The 17,439-nt window shown below is 50.9% G+C and overlaps 1 protein-coding gene across 2 annotated transcripts in view; it reads right to left on the reverse strand.

Annotated features, from left to right (window-relative positions):
* Positions 1-4,525: 4,525 nt before the first annotated feature.
* Positions 4,526-17,439, reverse strand: part of LOC124024922 (tRNA-dihydrouridine(16/17) synthase [NAD(P)(+)]-like) — a 32,950-nt gene continuing 20,036 nt past the window's right edge. For both annotated transcript variants that reach the window (XM_046338656.1, XM_046338655.1), the window contains exons 10-14: positions 9,294-9,382; positions 8,271-8,437; positions 7,679-7,716; positions 4,990-5,065; positions 4,526-4,841 (exon numbers count right to left, since the gene is read on the reverse strand). In XM_046338656.1, the coding sequence (XP_046194612.1) occupies positions 4,654-4,841; positions 4,990-5,065; positions 7,679-7,716; positions 8,271-8,437; positions 9,294-9,382 (558 nt within the window). In that variant the 3' untranslated portion in view covers positions 4,526-4,653. The remainder of the gene's footprint in view (positions 4,842-4,989; positions 5,066-7,678; positions 7,717-8,270; positions 8,438-9,293; positions 9,383-17,439) is intronic.

The following is a 17,439-nucleotide window of genomic DNA, read 5'->3' on the forward strand; positions in this document are numbered from 1 at the left end:
CAGAGGAGTGTGGGGTGCCTGTCCACAACAGGCCTCAGGTAGTGCCCTTCTTTTGGCCAAGTCAAAGCTACAACTGCTAAGCTGGAGTCTGGCCAACAGTGGGGAACATGGTGTCATTTGAGAAGCAGCCCATGACATGGCCCAATTTCAAAAAAAAAAACCTGCGGCCCCTCAAATGGCCTCCCCAGTCCCTTCAAATTGCCCCCCTGTCCCCTCAAACGGCCCCCCCTGTCCCCTCAAACGGCCCCCTGTCCCCTCAAACGGCCCCCAGTCCCCTCAAACGCCCCCCCTGTCCCCACCTGTCCCCTCAAACGCCCCCGGTCCCTCTATGGCCCCCGGTCCTTTCAAAGAGATGCACTTTGCTCTGCCCCCCTGTGACAAACACTGATTCCCCACATTGGGAGGAAAAACACAACCTCGAAACAGAACAAGCTTTTAATAAAGCCCCCATACTAAATGAGACTGACCCTGTTGGTGGTGGCCCATGAAGTTTCTAATACAGCCACAGATTCCTGTTACCACGCCCCCCGGTATCTCAGAGCAGTGGTCCCCAACCCTGGTCCTCCAGTAGCCCCAACCCCGGTCATCAGTACCCCAACCCTGGTCCCCTCAAACGCCCCTGGTCCCCTCAAAGCCCCAACCCTGTTCCTCCAAGCCCCCCCCTGGTCCCCATGGTAGCGCTACTTTTGACCAACCCTGGTCCTCCGGGAGACCCTGGTCCTCCAACAAACACAATGAAAAACCTGGTCCTCCAGACCCAACAACCCTGGTCCTCCAGTAAACCCAACAACCCTGGTCCTCCAGTACTTCCAGCAACCCTGGTCCTCCAGTACCCAAGAGACCCTGGTCCTCCAGTACAAACACTGAACCCTGGTCCTCCAGTACACAGAACAACCCTGGTCCTAAAGATACATACTAAATGAGACAACCCTGTGTCCTCCAGTTCCCAACAACCCTGATCCTCCAGTACCCCCAACCCTGGTATCTAGAGCAGTGGTCCCCAACCCTGGTCCTCCAGTACCCCAACCCTGGTCCTCCAGTACCCCCAACCCCTGGTCCTCCAGTACCCCCAACCCTGGTCCTCCAGTAGCCCCAACCCTGGTCATCCAGTACCCCCAACCCTGGTCCTCCAGTACCCCCAACCCTGGTCCTCCAGTACCCCCCAACCCTGGTCCTCCAGTACCCCCCAACCCTGGTCCTCCAGTACCCCCCCAACCCTGGTCCTCCAGTACCCCCCCCAACCCTGGTCCTCCAGTACCCCTAACCCCCCCAACCCTGGTCCTCCAGTACCCCCCCAACCCTGGTCCTCCAGTACCCCCAACCCTGGTCCTCCAGTACCCCCCAACCCTGGTCCTCCAGTACCCCCCAACCCTGGTCCTCCAGTACCCCCCCAACCCTGGTCCTCCAGTACCCCAACCCTGGTCCTCCAGTACCCCCCCAACCCTGGTCCTCCAGTACCCCCCCAACCCTGGTCCTCCAGTAGCCACCAACCCTGGTCCTCCAGTAGCCCCCAACCCTGGTCCTCCAGTACCCACCAACCCTGGTCCTCCAGTACCCCCAACCCTGGTCCTCCAGTACCCCCAACCCTGGTCCTCCAGTACCCCCAACCCTGGTCCTCCAGTACCCCCCAACCCTGGTCCTCCAGTACCCCCCCAACCCTGGTCCTCCAGTACCCCCCCCAACCCTGGTCCTCCAGTACCTCCCCAACCCTGGTTCTCCAGTAGCCCCAACCCTGGTCCTCCAGTACCCCCCCAACCCTGAGTTGGGAAACACTGCTGGGGGATACTGGAGCATTGAATTGAATCTACTACTACTTGCGATACAGATGGGGATTATTTTTCCATAGATTTCTTTAATTTCAAAATAAATCCACAAACCACAATAAAAATACAAGATGACGTGTCAGTTTGATATTCAGCAGAAAGGTCCAAAGGGCTCATTTTGGCCCAAAAATATATGAACGGAGAAATCATAGTTAAGAGAGAAATATCAAATGCACCATTTGTCACTTCCATTTATTTAACCTCGTTCATATGACTGGATAGGCCAAGTGTTATGTCTACCAGAAGGCACTGAACTCAATGCAAGCAACCCCCCCAACCACCATAAAATAAATAAAACCACCACAAAGAAAAATTAAAATCAAATATGACTGTAAATTATTGATATTTTATTTTAAGTGAAATAGTTTCCACGTGTGATTTGGCATGGAGTTCTCACCTGGGGTGTATTCATTTGTGCAAACCGTAGCAAAACAATTTCACAATGGAAAACGTTTTGTTTTGGTTCCCAGTACTGGTGTGTTCAAGACGTCTTGGAATCTTGGAAGAAAGATGAGGCCCCAGGTTTCCCGCTTGGAAAGTATCAGAATCAACAAATAGGAAGCTCTTTGCAAATAACTTGAGGTTTCCGACTTGTCATGAATGCACCATCAGAATGACCAGGAGGTTTAACCACATGGCCAGACCAGGGCCCGTATCCACCAAGCGTCTCAGAGTAGGACTGCTGATCTAGGATCAGTTTAGCCTTTCAGATCATAATGATTAAGACCCATGTGGACAGATCTCAGATCATTTTCTTATAGAGCAGACACTTCAGAACAAACTGCCTTTTGATTTGTGTTTTTTGGGGGACTATCCATTGTTCCATGTAGTGAATGTTTGTATGGGTCAAATTTATTTATTTAACCTTTATTTTACTAGGCATGTCAGTTAAGAACAAATTCTTATTTACAATGAAGGCCTAGGAACAGCAAGTTAATTGCCTTGTTCAGGGGCAGAACGACAGATTTTTACCTTGTCAGCTCAGGGATTCGATCTAGCAACCTTTCGGTCACTGGCCCAACGCTCTAACCACTAGACTACCTGCCGCCCCAACAATGAATATGATTATATTGAACAGATCTCAGATCAGCATCCCAACCCTAAAATACTTTCTGGAGAAAGGCCTAGAAAACTAACTCCAAGCCCTATAATAATAATATATGCCATTTAGCAGACGCTTTTATCCAAAGCGACTTACAGTCATGTGTGCATACATTCTACGTATGGGTGGTCCCGGGGATCGAACCCACTACCCTGGCGTTACAAGCGCCATGCTCTACCAACTGAGCTACACAGGACCAGACGAGGAGCTTGATGAATAATGATATAAGAAGAACAACTGACTGACTACTGTTGGACAGACAGTCACCATTCTAACAGTCAGGTGATAAAACTACTGTTGGACAGACAGTCACCATTCTAACAGTCAGGTGATAAAACTACTGTTGGACAGACAGTCACCATTCTAACAGTCAGGTGATAAAATATCCTTCTAGTTCAGAGGGGGGACAAAGATCACCAGGAAATAGTCCCGTTATTTACCACAACCAAAAGGACAAATAAATGTAGAGATTGAGCAGTCCTGGGATAGTACTGTTACGACTCCATGAGCTCTTCCTCCTTCCTGTACTGTTACGACTCCATGAGCTCTTTCTGTACTGTTACGACTCCATGAGCTCTTCCTCCTTCCTGTACTGTTACGACTCCATGAGCTCTTCCTCCTTCCTGTACTGTTACGACTCCATGAGCTCTTCCTGTACTGTTACGACTCCATGAGCTCTTCCTCCTTCCTGTACTGTTACGACTCCATGAGCTCTTCCTCCTTCCAGAAACGGCTGCAGACCAACGAGGAAGACCCACATGGAACTGGGACTTTTAGGGGTGAATCTCCCGTTGACTTCAAAGCTTGACTTGTTATGCTAAAGTCCAAGAGAGAAATCAGTCCAGGAAGACTCCCCCCAGTCAGGTAGGAGGAGTCTATTCATTACATCAGTCCAGGAAGACTCCCCAGTCAGGTAGGAGTCTATTCATTACATCAGTCCAGGAAGACTCCCCCAGTCAGTCAGGTAGGTAGGAGGAGTCTATCCATTACATCAGTCAGGTAGGAGGAGTCTATCCATTACATCAGTCCAGGAAGACTCCCCAGTCAGTCATGTAGGAGGAGTCTATCCATTACCTCAGTCAGGTAGGTAGGAGACTATCCATTACCTCAGTCAGGTAGGAGGAGTCTATCCATTACATCAGTCCAGGAAGACTCCCCCCAGTCAGTCAGGTAGGAGTCTATCCATTACATCAGTCCAGGAAGACTCCCCCAGTCAGTCATGTAGGAGGAGTCTACCATTACCTCAGTCAGGTAGGAGGAGTCTATCCATTACATCAGTCCAGGAAGACTCCCCCCAGTCAGGTAGGAGGAGTCTATCCATTACATCAGTCAGGTAGGAGGAGTCTATCCATTACATCAGTCAGGTAGGAGGAGTCTATCCATTACATCAGTCAGGTAGGAGGAGTCTATCCATTACATCAGTCCAGGAAGACTCCCCCCAGTCAGTCAGGTAGGTAGGAGGAGGGCGTAGTGGTGAAACCCCATCAAAGCCAGTTCAGCACAGCAGCAATGGAGGACAGTGGTATGTATGAGACAGTATGGATGCACATGTGTGTTCCTTACAATAGGTTCTTGTGTCTGAATACTGTTTCTCACATCCTGGTGGTGTGTGTGTGTGTGTGTGTGTGTGTGTGTGTGTGTGTGTGTGTGTGTGTGTGTGTGTGTGTGTGTGTGTGTGTGTGTGTGTGTGTGTGTGTGTGTGTGTGCGCTCTACATATGAATGGATGTCTATGTCCCTGTTAGTCCATGTCTCAGGCCACAGTCTGTCCTCTGTGGGGGGTCTGTTGGGGGGCTGGGGGTCCCGTTCAACAATCCTCCATCCTCTTCCTCCTGTAATCCTCTGCTCTTTCCCTCTTCCTCCTCTTGCCGCTCTGACTTCTGTTTCTCTGCCTTGGTCTTGAACCTCAGCCCGTGACCTGTAAACCAGACGAGAGGAAATAAATGATATATCAGAGAAAGACAGCTGTGTGTGTGTGTGTGTGTGTGTGTGTGTGTGTGTGTGTGTGTGTGTGTGTGTGTGTGTGTGTGTGTGTGTGTGCGTGCGCAGGGGGGGGGACGACTCACTTGGGCAGTCTGCCACCTCCTTGTGGGCCTTCTTTTTACAGCAACCTCGACACAGGTTGAATACACACTGATTACCCTACAGAGAGAGAGGTTGAAAACACACTGATTACCCTACAGAGAGAGAGATTGAAAACATACTGATTACCCTACAGAGAGAGAGAGAGGTTGAAAACATACTGATTACCCTACAGAGAGAGAGAGGTTGAAAACATACTGATTACCCTACAGAGAGAGAGAGAGGTTGAAAACATACTGATTACCCTACAGAGAGAGAGGTTGAATACACACTGATTACCCTACAGAGAGAGAGATTGAAAACATACTGATTACCCTACAGAGAGAGAGAGAGGTTGAAAACATACTGATTACCCTAGAGAGAGAGAGGTTGAATACACACTGATTACCCTACAGAGAGAGAGAGAGAGGTTGAAAACATACTGATTACCCTACAGAGAGAGAGGTTGAATACACACTGATTACCCTACAGAGAGAGAGAGAGAGGTTGAAAACATACTGATTACCCTACAGAGAGAGAGAGGTTGAAAACACACTGATTACCCTACAGAGAGAGAGGTTGAATACACACTGATGACCCTACAGAGAGAGGTTGAATACACACTGGTAATGAGGAACAAGGTGAAGAGGTTGCTCCACATGGTAATGAGGAACAGGGTGAAGAGGTTGCTCCACATGGTAATGAGGAACAGGGTGAAGAGGTTGCTACACATGGTAATGAGGAACAGAGTGAAGAGGTTGCTCCACATGGTAATGAGGAACAGGGTGAAGAGGTTGCTACACATGGTAATGAGGAACAGAGTGAAGAGGTTGCTACACATGGTAATGAGGAACAGGGTGAAGAGGAGGAACAGGGTGAAGAGGTTGCTACACATGGTAATGAGGAACAGAGTGAAGAGGTTGCTACACATGGTAATGAGGAACAGGGTGAAGAGGAGGAACAGGGTGAAGAGGTTTCTACACATGGTAATGAGGAACAGGGTGAAGAGGTTGCTACACATGGTAATGAGGAACAGAGTGAAGAGGAGGAACAGGGTGAAGTGGTTGCAACACATGGTAATGAGGAACAGGGTGAAGAGGTTGCTACACATGGTAATGAGGAACAGGGTGAAGAGGTTGCTACACATGGTAATGAGGAACAGGGTGAAGAGGTGTTTAAACATGGTAATGAGGAACAGGGTGAAGAGGTTGCTACACATGGTAATGAGGAACAGGGTGAAGAGGTTGCTACACATGGTAATGAGGAACAGGGTGAAGAGGTTGCTACACATGGTAATGAGGAACAGGGTGAAGAGGTTGCTCCACATGGTAATGAGGAACAGGGTGAAGAGGTTGCTACACATGGTAATGAGGAACAGGGTGAAGAGGAGGAACAGGGTGAAGAGGTTGCTACACATGGTAATGAGGAACAGGGTGAAGAGGTTGCTACACATGGTAATGAGGAACAGGGTGAAGAGGTTGCTCCACATGGTAATGAGGAACAGGGTGCAGAGGTTACTCCACATGGTAATGAGGGACAGGGTGAAGAGGTTGCTCCACATGGTAATGAGGAACAGGGTGAAGAGGTTGCTACACATGGTAATGAGGAACAGGGTGAAGAGGTTGCTACACATGGTAATGAGGAACAGGGTGAAGAGGAGGAACAGGGTGAAGAGGTTGCTCCACATGGTAATGAGGAACAGGGTGAAGAGGTTGCTCCACATGGTAATGAGGAACAGGGTGAAGAGGTTGCTACACATGGTAATGAGGAACAGGGTGAAGAGGTTGCTACACATGGTAATGAGGAACAGGGTGAAGAGGTTGCTACACATGGTAATGAGGAACATGGTAATGAGGAACAGGGTGAAGAGGTCGTCCCTCCACATGGTAATGAGGAACAGGGTGAAGAGGTCGTCCCTCCACATGGTAATGAGGAACAGGGTGAAGAGGTCGTCCCTCCACATGGTAATGAGGAACAGGGTGAAGAGGTTGTCCCTCCACATGGTAATGAGGAACAGGGTGAAGAGGTCGTCCCTCCACATGGTAATGAGGAACAGGGTGAAGAGGTCGTCCCTCCACATGGTAATGAGGAACAGGGTGAAGAGGTCGTCCCTCCACATGGTAATGAGGAACAGGGTGAAGAGGTCGTCCCTCCACATGGTAATGAGGAACAGGGTAATGAGGAACAGGGTGAAGAGGTGTTTAAACATGGTAATGAGGAACAGGGTGAAGAGGTGTTTAAACATGGTAATGGGGAACAGGGAAATGAGGAACAGGGTGAAGAGGTCGTCCCTCCACATGGTAATGAGGAACAGGGTGAAGAGGTCGTCCCTCCACATGGTAATGAGGAACATGGTAATGAGGAACAGGGTGAAGAGGTCGTCCCTCCACATGGTAATGAGGAACAGGGTGAAGAGGTCGTCCCTCCACATGGTAATGAGGAACAGGGTAATGAGGAACAGGGTGAAGAGGTCGTCCCTCCACAGGGTAATGAGGAACAGGGTGAAGAGGTCGTCCCTCCACATGGTAATGAGGAACAGGGTAATGAGGAACATGGTAATGAGGAACAGGGTGAAGAGGTCGTCCCTCCACATGATAATGAGGAACAGGGTAATTAGGAACAGGGTAATGAGGAACAGGGTAATGAGGAACATGGTAATGAGGAACAGGGTGAAGAGGTCGTCCCTCCACTCACCTTTGGATTTCCACACTGCTCACACTTGATGTACTTTGCTGCAGAGAAAACAGGGGTAAAACAGAGGTTATCTACTGTGCTGTTTGTGTCGGCTGAGGCTCTGTACATTCTGTAGCATTATAGACTGGGTGGTTCCAGCCCTGAATGCTGATTGGCTAACAGCTGTGGTATATCAGACGGGTAAGACAAAACATATACCAATATACCACGGCTGAGGGCTGTTCTTACGCACGACGCAACGCTGAGTGCCTGGACACAGCCCTTAGCCGTGGTATATTGGCCGTATACCACGATCCCCCGAGGCGTCTTATTAATTAGAGAAGTTAAAACAAATGTTTTGTCATACACTGGGTGGTTCGAGCCCTGAATGCTGATTGGCTGACAGCTGGTGTATATCAGACCGTACACCACGGGTATGACAAAACATTTAGTTTCACTGCCCTAATTATGTTGGTAACCAGTTTATAACAGCAATAAGGCACGTTGGGGTGTGTGGTATATGGCCAATATATCACGGCTAAAAGCCTTATTGCTTCATTAGACTGGATAGAGAGTCTAGATAACTGCAGTACTACGAGGAAAAATAACTCACGCTTCTGCTCGGGACAGAAGTTCTTGTGGGGGTTTCTGGCTTTCTTCTTCTGTTTGTTTTTGGAGAGGACATCGCACGCCCCGTCCGAGTCCTCCTGTGACAACGCCCTCTTGTGACACCCTGCCTTCACCTCCGTACCGTTGCCGTTAGCAACCGGAGCCTTCGGCCTGGCAGGAACAATGTTCATCGTCACGGCAACGTGTTACGGTTTCTATGTGTGTGGACTTGACAACATTGATCTTCAAATCAAATTGTATTGGTCACGTACACATGGTCAGCAGGTGTTAATGGTCAGCAGGTGTTAATGGTCAGCAGGTGTTAATGGTCAGCAGGTGTTAATGGTCAGCAGGTGTTAATGGTCAGCAGGTGTTAATGGTCACACATGGTCAGCAGGTGTTAATGGTCACGTACACATGGTCAGCAGGTGTTAATGGTCAGCAGGTGTTAATGGTCAGCAGGTGTTAATGGTCTGCAGGTATTATTGGTCAGCAGGTGTTATTGGTCAGCAGGTGTTATTGGTCAGCAGGTGTTATTGGTCAGCAGGTGTTAATGGTCAGCAGGTGTTAATGGTCAGCAGGTGTTAATGGTCAGCAGGTGTTAATGGTCAGCAGGTGTTAATGGTCTGCAGATGTTAATGGACAGCAGGTGTTAATGGTCAGCAGGTGTTAATGGTCAGCAGGTGTTAATGGTCAGCAGGTGTTAATGGTCAGCAGGTGTTAATGGTCAGCAGTATTAAAGGTCAGCAGGTGTTAATGGTCAGCAGGTGTTAATGCGAGTGTAGCGAAATGTTTGTACTTCTAGTTCCGACAGTGCAGTAATATCTAATATTTTCACAGTGCAGTAATATCTAATATTTTCACAGTGCAGTAATATCTAATATTTTCACAGTGCAGTAATATCTAATATTTTCACAGTGCAGTAATATCTAATATTTTCACAACAACTACCTAATACACACAAATCTAAGTTAAGGAATGTACACAGAACTCAAGTTAGGATTCTCAACAGGAAATTGTCACTCACACTGGTCTGACGTACGGCTGGCAGATCCAATGAGGGAATGGCAGCCCAACCACCTGCCCCGCCTCCTCGCCTCCATTGGTTATCTCCTCCTGCAGAGGTTAAACAAATGAGAAAAGAACCAGTGTCATCATCCAGCTGTGTTGGGAGGAGGGAGAAGAGGGGGAGGGGGGAGGAGGGAGAAGAGGGGGAGGGGGGAGAAGAGGGAGAGGGGGAAGAAGGATGAAGAAGGGGAGGGGGGAGAAGAAGGTAACCCTAACCCTAGGTACCTGACAGTGTAGCTAACCCTAACCCTAGGTACCTGACAGCGTAGCTAACCCTAACCCTAGGTACCTGACAGCGTAGCTAACCCTAACCCTAGGTACCTGACAGCGTAGCTAACCCTAACCCTTGGTACCTGACAGCGTAGCTAACCCTAACCCTAGGTACCTGACAGCGTAGCTAACCCTAGGTACCTGACAGCGTAGCTAACCCTAACCCTAGGTATCTGACAGCGTAGCTAACCCTAACCCTTGGTACCTGACAGCGTAGCTAACCCTAACCCTAGGTACCTGACAGCGTAGCTAACCCTAACCCTAGGTACCTGACAGCGTAGCTAACCCTAGGTACCTAGGTACCTGACAGCGTAGCTAACCTAGGTACCTGACAGCGTAGCTAACCCTAACCCTAGGTACCTGACAGCGTAGCTAACCCTAACCCTAGGTACCTGACAGCGTAGCTAACCCTAACCCTAGGTACCTGACAGCGTAGCTAACCCTAGGTACCTGACAGCGTAGCTAACCCTAGGTACCTGACAGCGTAGCTAACCTAACCCTAGGTACCTGACAGGCTAACCCTAGGTACCTGACAGCGTAGCTAACCCTAACCCTAGGTACCTGGCAGCGCAGCTAACCCTAGGTACCTGACAGCGTAGCTAACCCTAGGTACCTGGCAGCGTAGCTAACCCTAACCCTAGGTACCTGACAGCGTAGCTAACCCTAACCCTTGGTACCTGACAGCGTAGCTAACCCTAGGTACCTGACAGCGTAGCTAACCCTAACCCTAGGTACCTGACAGCGTAGCTAACCCTAGGTACCTGACAGCGTAGCTAACCCTAACCCTAGGTACCTGGCAGCGCAGCTAACCCTAGGTACCTGACAGCGTAGCTAACCCTAACCCTAGGTACCTGGCAGCGTAGCTAACCCTAACCCTAGGTACCTGACAGCGTAGCTAACCCTAACCCTTGGTACCTGACAGCGTAGCTAACCCTAACCCTAGGTACCTGACAGCGTAGCTAACCCTAGGTACCTGACAGCGTAGCTAACCCTAACCCTAGGTACCTGACAGCGTAGCTAACCCTAGGTACCTGACAGCGTAGCTAACCCTAACCCTAGGTACCTGGCAGCGCAGCTAACCCTAGGTACCTGACAGCGTAGCTAACCCTAACCCTAGGTACCTGGCAGCGTAGCTAACCTAACCCTAGGTACCTGACAGCGTAGCTAACCCTAACCCTTGGTACCTGACAGCATAGCTAACCCTAGGTACCTGACAGCGTAGCTAACCCTAACCCTAGGTACCTGACAGCGTAGCTAACCCTAACCCTTGGTACCTGACAGCGTAGCTAACCCTAACCCTAGGTACCTGGCAGCGTAGCTAACCCTAGGTACCTGACAGCATAGCTAACCCTAACCCTAAGTACCTGACAGCATAGCTAACCCTAGGTACCTGACAGCGTAGCTAACCCTAACCCTAGGTACCTGACAGCGTAGCTAACCCTAACCCTAGGTACCTGACAGCGTAGCTAACCCTAGGTACCTGACAGCGTAGCTAACCCTAACCCTAGGTACCTGACAGCATAGCTAACCCTAACCCTAGGTACCTGGCAGCGTAGCTAACCCTAGGTACCTGACAGCATAGCTAACCCTAGGTACCTGACAGCGTAGCTAACCCTAGGTACCTGACAGCGTAGCTAACCCTAACCCTAGGTACCTGACAGCGTAGCTAACCCTAACCCTAGGTACCTGACAGCGTAGCTAACCCTAACCCTAGGTACCTGACAGCGTAGCTAACCCTAACCCTAGGTACCTGACAGCGTAGCTAACCCTAACCCTAGGTACCTGACAGCGTAGCTAACCCTAGGTACCTGACAGCGTAGCTAACCCTAACCCTAGGTACCTGACAGCATACCCTAACCCTAACCCTAGGTACCTGGCAGCGTAGCTAACCCTAGGTACCTGACAGCATAGCTAACCCTAGGTACCTGACAGCGGCTAACCCTAGGTACCCGGCAGCGTAGCTAACCCTAACCCTAGGTACCTGACAGCGTAGCTAACCCTAGGTACCTGACAGCGTAGCTAACCCTAACCCTAGGTACCTGACAGCGTAGCTAACCCTAACCCTAGGTACCTGACAGCGTAGCTAACCCTAGGTACCTGGCAGCGTAGCTAACCCTAGGTACCTGACAGCGTAGCTAACCCTAACCCTAGGTACCTGACAGCGTAGCTAACCCTAGGTACCTGACAGCGTAGCTAACCTAACCCTAGGTACCTGACAGCGTAGCTAACCCTAGGTACCTGACACCCTAGGTACCTGACAGCGTAGCTAACCCTAACCCTAGGTACCTGACAGCGTAGCTAACCCTAGGTACCTGACAGCGTAGCTAACCCTAACCCTAGGTACCTGACAGCGTAGCTAACCCTAGGTACCTGACAGCGTAGCTAACCCTAACCCTAGGTACCTGACAGCATAGCTAACCCTAACCCTAGGTACCTGGCAGCAGCTAACCCTAGGTACCTGACAGCATAGCTAACCCTAGGTACCTGACAGCGTAGCTAACCCTAGGTACCTGGCAGCGTAGCTAACCCTAACCCTAGGTACCTGACAGCGTAGCTAACCCTAGGTACCTGACAGCGTAGCTAACCCTAACCCTAGGTACCTGACAGCGTAGCTAACCCTAACCCTAGGTACCTGACAGCGTAGCTAACCCTAACCCTTGGTACCTGACAGCGTAGCTAACCCCTAACCCTAGGTACCTGACAGCGTAGCTAACCCTAGGTACCTGACAGCGTAGCTAACCCTAACCCTAGGTACCTGACAGCGTAGCTAACCCTAGGTACCTGACAGCGTAGCTAACCTAACCCTAGGTACCTGGCAGCGCAGCTAACCCTAACCCTTGGTACCTGACAGCATAGCTAACCCTAGGTACCTGACAGCGTAGCTAACCCTAACCCTAGGTACCTGACAGCGTAGCTAACCCTAACCCTTGGTACCTGACAGCGTAGCTAACCCTAACCCTAGGTACCTGCAGCGTAGCTAACCCTAGGTACCTGACAGCATAGCTAACCCTAACCCTAGGTACCTGACAGCATAGCTAACCCTAGGTACCTGACAGCGTAGCTAACCCTAACCCTAGGTACCTGACAGCGTAGCTAACCCTAGGTACCTGACAGCGTAGCTAACCCTAACCCTAGGTACCTGACAGCATAGCTAACCCTAACCCTAGGTACCTGGCAGCGTAGCTAACCCTAGGTACCTGACAGCATAGCTAACCCTAGGTACCTGACAGCGTAGCTAACCCTAGGTACCTGACAGCGTAGCTAACCCTAACCCTAGGTACCTGACAGCTGCTAACCCTAGGTACCTGACAGCGTGACAGCATAGCTAACCCTAACCCTAGGTACCTGACAGCGTAGCTAACCCTAACCCTAGGTACCTGACAGCGTAGCTAACCCTAACCCTAGGTACCTGACAGCGTAGCTAACCCTAGGTACCTGACAGCGTAGCTAACCTAACCCTAGGTACCTGACAGCATAGCTAACCCTAGGTACCTGACAGCGTAGCTAACCCTAGGTACCCGGCAGCGTAGCTAACCCTAACCCTAGGTACCTGACAGCGTAGCTAACCCTAGGTACCTGACAGCGTAGCTAACCCTAACCCTAGGTACCTGACAGCATAGCTAACCCTAACCCTAGGTACCTGGCAGCGTAGCTAACCCTAGGTACCTGACAGCATACAGGGTACCTAACCTAGGTACCTGACAGCGTGGCTAACCCTAGGTACCTGACAGCGTAGCTAACCCTAACCCTAGGTACCTGACAGCGTAGCTAACCCTAGGTACCTGACAGCGTAGCTAACCCTAACCCTAGGTACCTGACAGCGTAGCTAACCCTAACCCTAGGTACCTGACAGCGTAGCTAACCCTAACCCTAGGTACCTGACACAGCGTAGCTAACCCTAGGTACCTGACAGCGTAGCTAACCCTAACCCTAGGTACCTGACAGCATAGCTAACCCTAACCCTAGGTACCTGGCAGCGTAGCTAACCCTAGGTACCTGACAGCATAGCTAACCCTAGGTACCTGACAGCGGTAACCCTAGGTACCCGGCAGCGTAGCTAACCCTAACCCTAGGTACCTGACAGCGTAGCTAACCCTAGGTACCTGACAGCGTAGCTAACCCTAACCCTAGGTACCTGACAGCGTAGCTAACCCTAACCCTAGGTACCTGACAGCGTAGCTAACCCTAACCTGGCAGCTAGGTACCTGACAGCTAACCCCTAACCCTAGGTACCTGACAGCGTAGCTAACCCTAGGTACCTGACAGCGTAGCTAACCCTAACCCTAGGTACCTGACAGCGTAGCTAACCCTAGGTACCTGACAGCGTAGCTAACCCTAACCCTAGGTACCTGACAGCGTAGCTAACCCTAGGTACCTGACAGCGTAGCTAACCCTAACCCTAGGTACCTGACAGCATAGCTAACCCTAACCCTAGGTACCTGGCAGCGTAGCTAACCCTAGGTACCTGACAGCATAGCTAACCCTAGGTACCTGACAGCGTAGCTAACCCTAGGTACCTGGCAGCGTAGCTAACCCTAACCCTAGGTACCTGACAGCTGCTAACCCTAGGTACCTGACAGCGTAGCTAACCCTAACCCTAGGTACCTGACAGCGTAGCTAACCCTAACCCTAGGTACCTGACAGCGTAGCTAACCCTAACCCTAGGTACCTGACAGCGTAGCTAACCCTAACCCTTGGTACCTGACAGCGTAGCTAACCCTAACCCTAGGTACCTGACAGCGTAGCTAACCCTAGGTACCTGACAGCGTAGCTAACCCTAACCCTAGGTACCTGACAGCGTAGCTAACCTAGGTACCTGACAGCGTAGCTAACCCTAACCCTAGGTACCTGGCAGCGCAGCTAACCCTAGGTACCTGACAGCGTAGCTAACCCTAACCCTAGGTACCTGGCAGCGTAGCTAACCCTAACCCTAGGTACCTGACAGCGTAGCTAACCCTAACCCTTGGTACCTGACAGCATAGCTAACCCTAGGTACCTGACAGCGTAGCTAACCCTAACCCTAGGTACCTGACAGGCGTAGCTAACCCTTGGTACCTAACCCTTGGTACCTGACAGCGTAGCTAACCCTAACCCTAGGTACCTGGCAGCGTAGCTAACCCTAGGTACCTGACAGCATAGCTAACCCTAACCCTAAGTACCTGACAGCATAGCTAACCCTAGGTACCTGACAGCGTAGCTAACCCTAACCCTAGGTACCTGACAGCGTAGCTAACCCTAACCCTAGGTACCTGACAGCGTAGCTAACCCTAGGTACCTGACAGCGTAGCTAACCCTAACCCTAGGTACCTGACAGCATAGCTAACCCTAACCCTAGGTACCTGGCAGCGTAGCTAACCCTAGGTACCTGACAGCATAGCTAACCCTAGGTACCTGACAGCGTAGCTAACCCTAGGTACCTGACAGCGTAGCTAACCCTAACCCTAGGTACCTGACAGCGTAGCTAACCCTAGGTACCTGACAGCGTAGCTAACCTAACCCTAGGTACCTGACAGCGTAGCTAACCCTAACCCTAGGTACCTGACAGCGTAGCTAACCCTAACCCTAGGTACCTGACAGCGTAGCTAACCCTAGGTACCTGACAGCGTAGCTAACCCTAACCCTAGGTACCTGACAGCATAGCTAACCCTAACCCTAGGTACCTGGCAGCGTAGCTAACCCTAGGTACCTGACAGCATAGCTAACCCTAGGTACCTGACAGCGTAGCTAACCCTAACCCTAGGTACCTGACAGCGTAGCTAACCCTAGGTACCTGACAGCGTAGCTAACCTAACCCTAGGTACCTGACAGCGTAGCTAACCCTAACCCTAGGTACCTGACAGCGTAGCTAACCCTAACCCTAGGTACCTGACAGCGTAGCTAACCCTAGGTACCTGGCAGCGTAGCTAACCCTAACCCTAGGTACCTGACAGCGTAGCTAACCCTAGGTACCTGACAGCGTAGCTAACCCTAACCCTAGGTACCTGACAGCGTAGCTAACCCTAGGTACCTGACAGCGTAGCTAACCCTAACCCTAGGTACCTGACAGCGTAGCTAACCTAACCCTAGGTACCTGACAGCGTAGCTAACCTAACCCTAGGTACCTGACAGCATAGCTAACCCTAACCCTAGGTACCTGGCAGCGTAGCTAACCCTAGGTACCTGACAGCATAGCTAACCCTAGGTACCTGACAGCGTAGCTAACCCTAGGTACCTGGCAGCGTAGCTAACCCTAACCCTAGGTACCTGACAGCGTAGCTAACCCTAGGTACCTGACAGCGTAGCTAACCCTAACCCTAGGTACCTGACAGCGTAGCTAACCCTAACCCTAGGTACCTGACAGCGTAGCTAACCCTAGGTACCTGACAGCGTAGCTAACCCTAACCTGACCTAACCCTAGGTACCTGACAGCGTAGCTAACCCTAACCCTAGGTACCTGACAGCGTAGCTAACCCTAGGTACCTGACAGCATAGCTAACCCTAACCCTAGGTACCTGACAGCGTAGCTAACCCTAACCCTAGGTACCTGACAGCGTAGCTAACCTAACCCTAGGTACCTGACAGCGTAGCTAACCCTAGGTACCTGACAGCGTAGCTAACCCTAACCCTAGGTACCTGACAGCTAGCTAACCCTAACCCTAGGTACCTGACAGCGTAGCTAACCCTAACCCTAGGTACCTGACAGCATAGCTAACCCTAGGTACCTGACAGCGTAGCTAACCCTAGGTACCTGACAGCGTAGCTAACCCTAGGTACCTGACAGCGTAGCTAACCCTAACCCTAGGTACCTGACAGCGTAGCTAACCCTAACCCTAGGTACCTGACAGCATAGCTAACCCTAGGTACCTGACAGCGTAGCTAACCCTAACCCTAGGTACCTGACAGCGTAGCTAACCTAACCCTAGGTACCTGACAGCGTAGCTAACCCTAGGTACCTGACAGCGTAGCTAACCCTAACCCTAGGTACCTGACAGTGTAGCTAACCCTAACCCTGGTACCTGACAGTGTAGCTAACCCTAGGTACCTGGCAGCGTAGCTAACCCTAACCCTAGGTACCTGACAGCATAGCTAACCCTAGGTACCTGACAGCGTAGCTAACCCTAACCCTAGGTACCTGACAGCGTAGCTAACCCTAACCCTGGTACCTGACAGTGTAGCTAACCCTAGGTACCTGGCAGCGTAGCTAACCTAACCCTAGGTACCTGACAGCGTAGCTAACCCTAACCCTAGGTACCTGGCAGCGTAGCTAACCCTAACCCTAGGTACCTGACAGCGTAGCTAACCCTAACCCTAGGTACCTGACAGCGTAGCTAACCCTAGGTACCTGGCAGCGTAGCTAACCCTAACCCTAGGTACCTGACAGCGTAGCTAACCCTAGGTACCTGACAGCGTAGCTAACCCTAACCCTAGGTACCTGACAGCGTAGCTAACCCTAGGTACCTGACAGCGTAGCTAACCCTAACCCTAGGTACCTGACAGCGTAGCTAACCCTAGGTACCTGACAGCGTAGCTAACCCTAACCCTAGGTACCTGACAGCATAGCTAACCCTAACCCTAGGTACCTGGCAGCGTAGCTAACCCTAGGTACCTGACAGCTAGCTAACCCTAGGTACCTGACAGCGTAGCTAACCCTAGGTACCTGGCAGCGTAGCTAACCCTAACCCTAGGTACCTGACAGCGTAGCTAACCCTAGGTACCTGACAGCGTAGCTAACCCTAACCCTAGGTACCTGACAGCGTAGCTAACCCTAACCCTAGGTACCTGACAGCGTAGCTAACCTAACCCTAGGTACCTGACAGCGTAGCTAACCTAACCCTTGGTACCTGACAGCGTAGCTA

The sequence above is a fragment of the Oncorhynchus gorbuscha genome, unplaced genomic scaffold (assembly GCF_021184085.1).
Source record: "Oncorhynchus gorbuscha isolate QuinsamMale2020 ecotype Even-year unplaced genomic scaffold, OgorEven_v1.0 Un_scaffold_2077, whole genome shotgun sequence".
Lineage (NCBI taxonomy): Eukaryota > Metazoa > Chordata > Actinopteri > Salmoniformes > Salmonidae > Oncorhynchus > Oncorhynchus gorbuscha.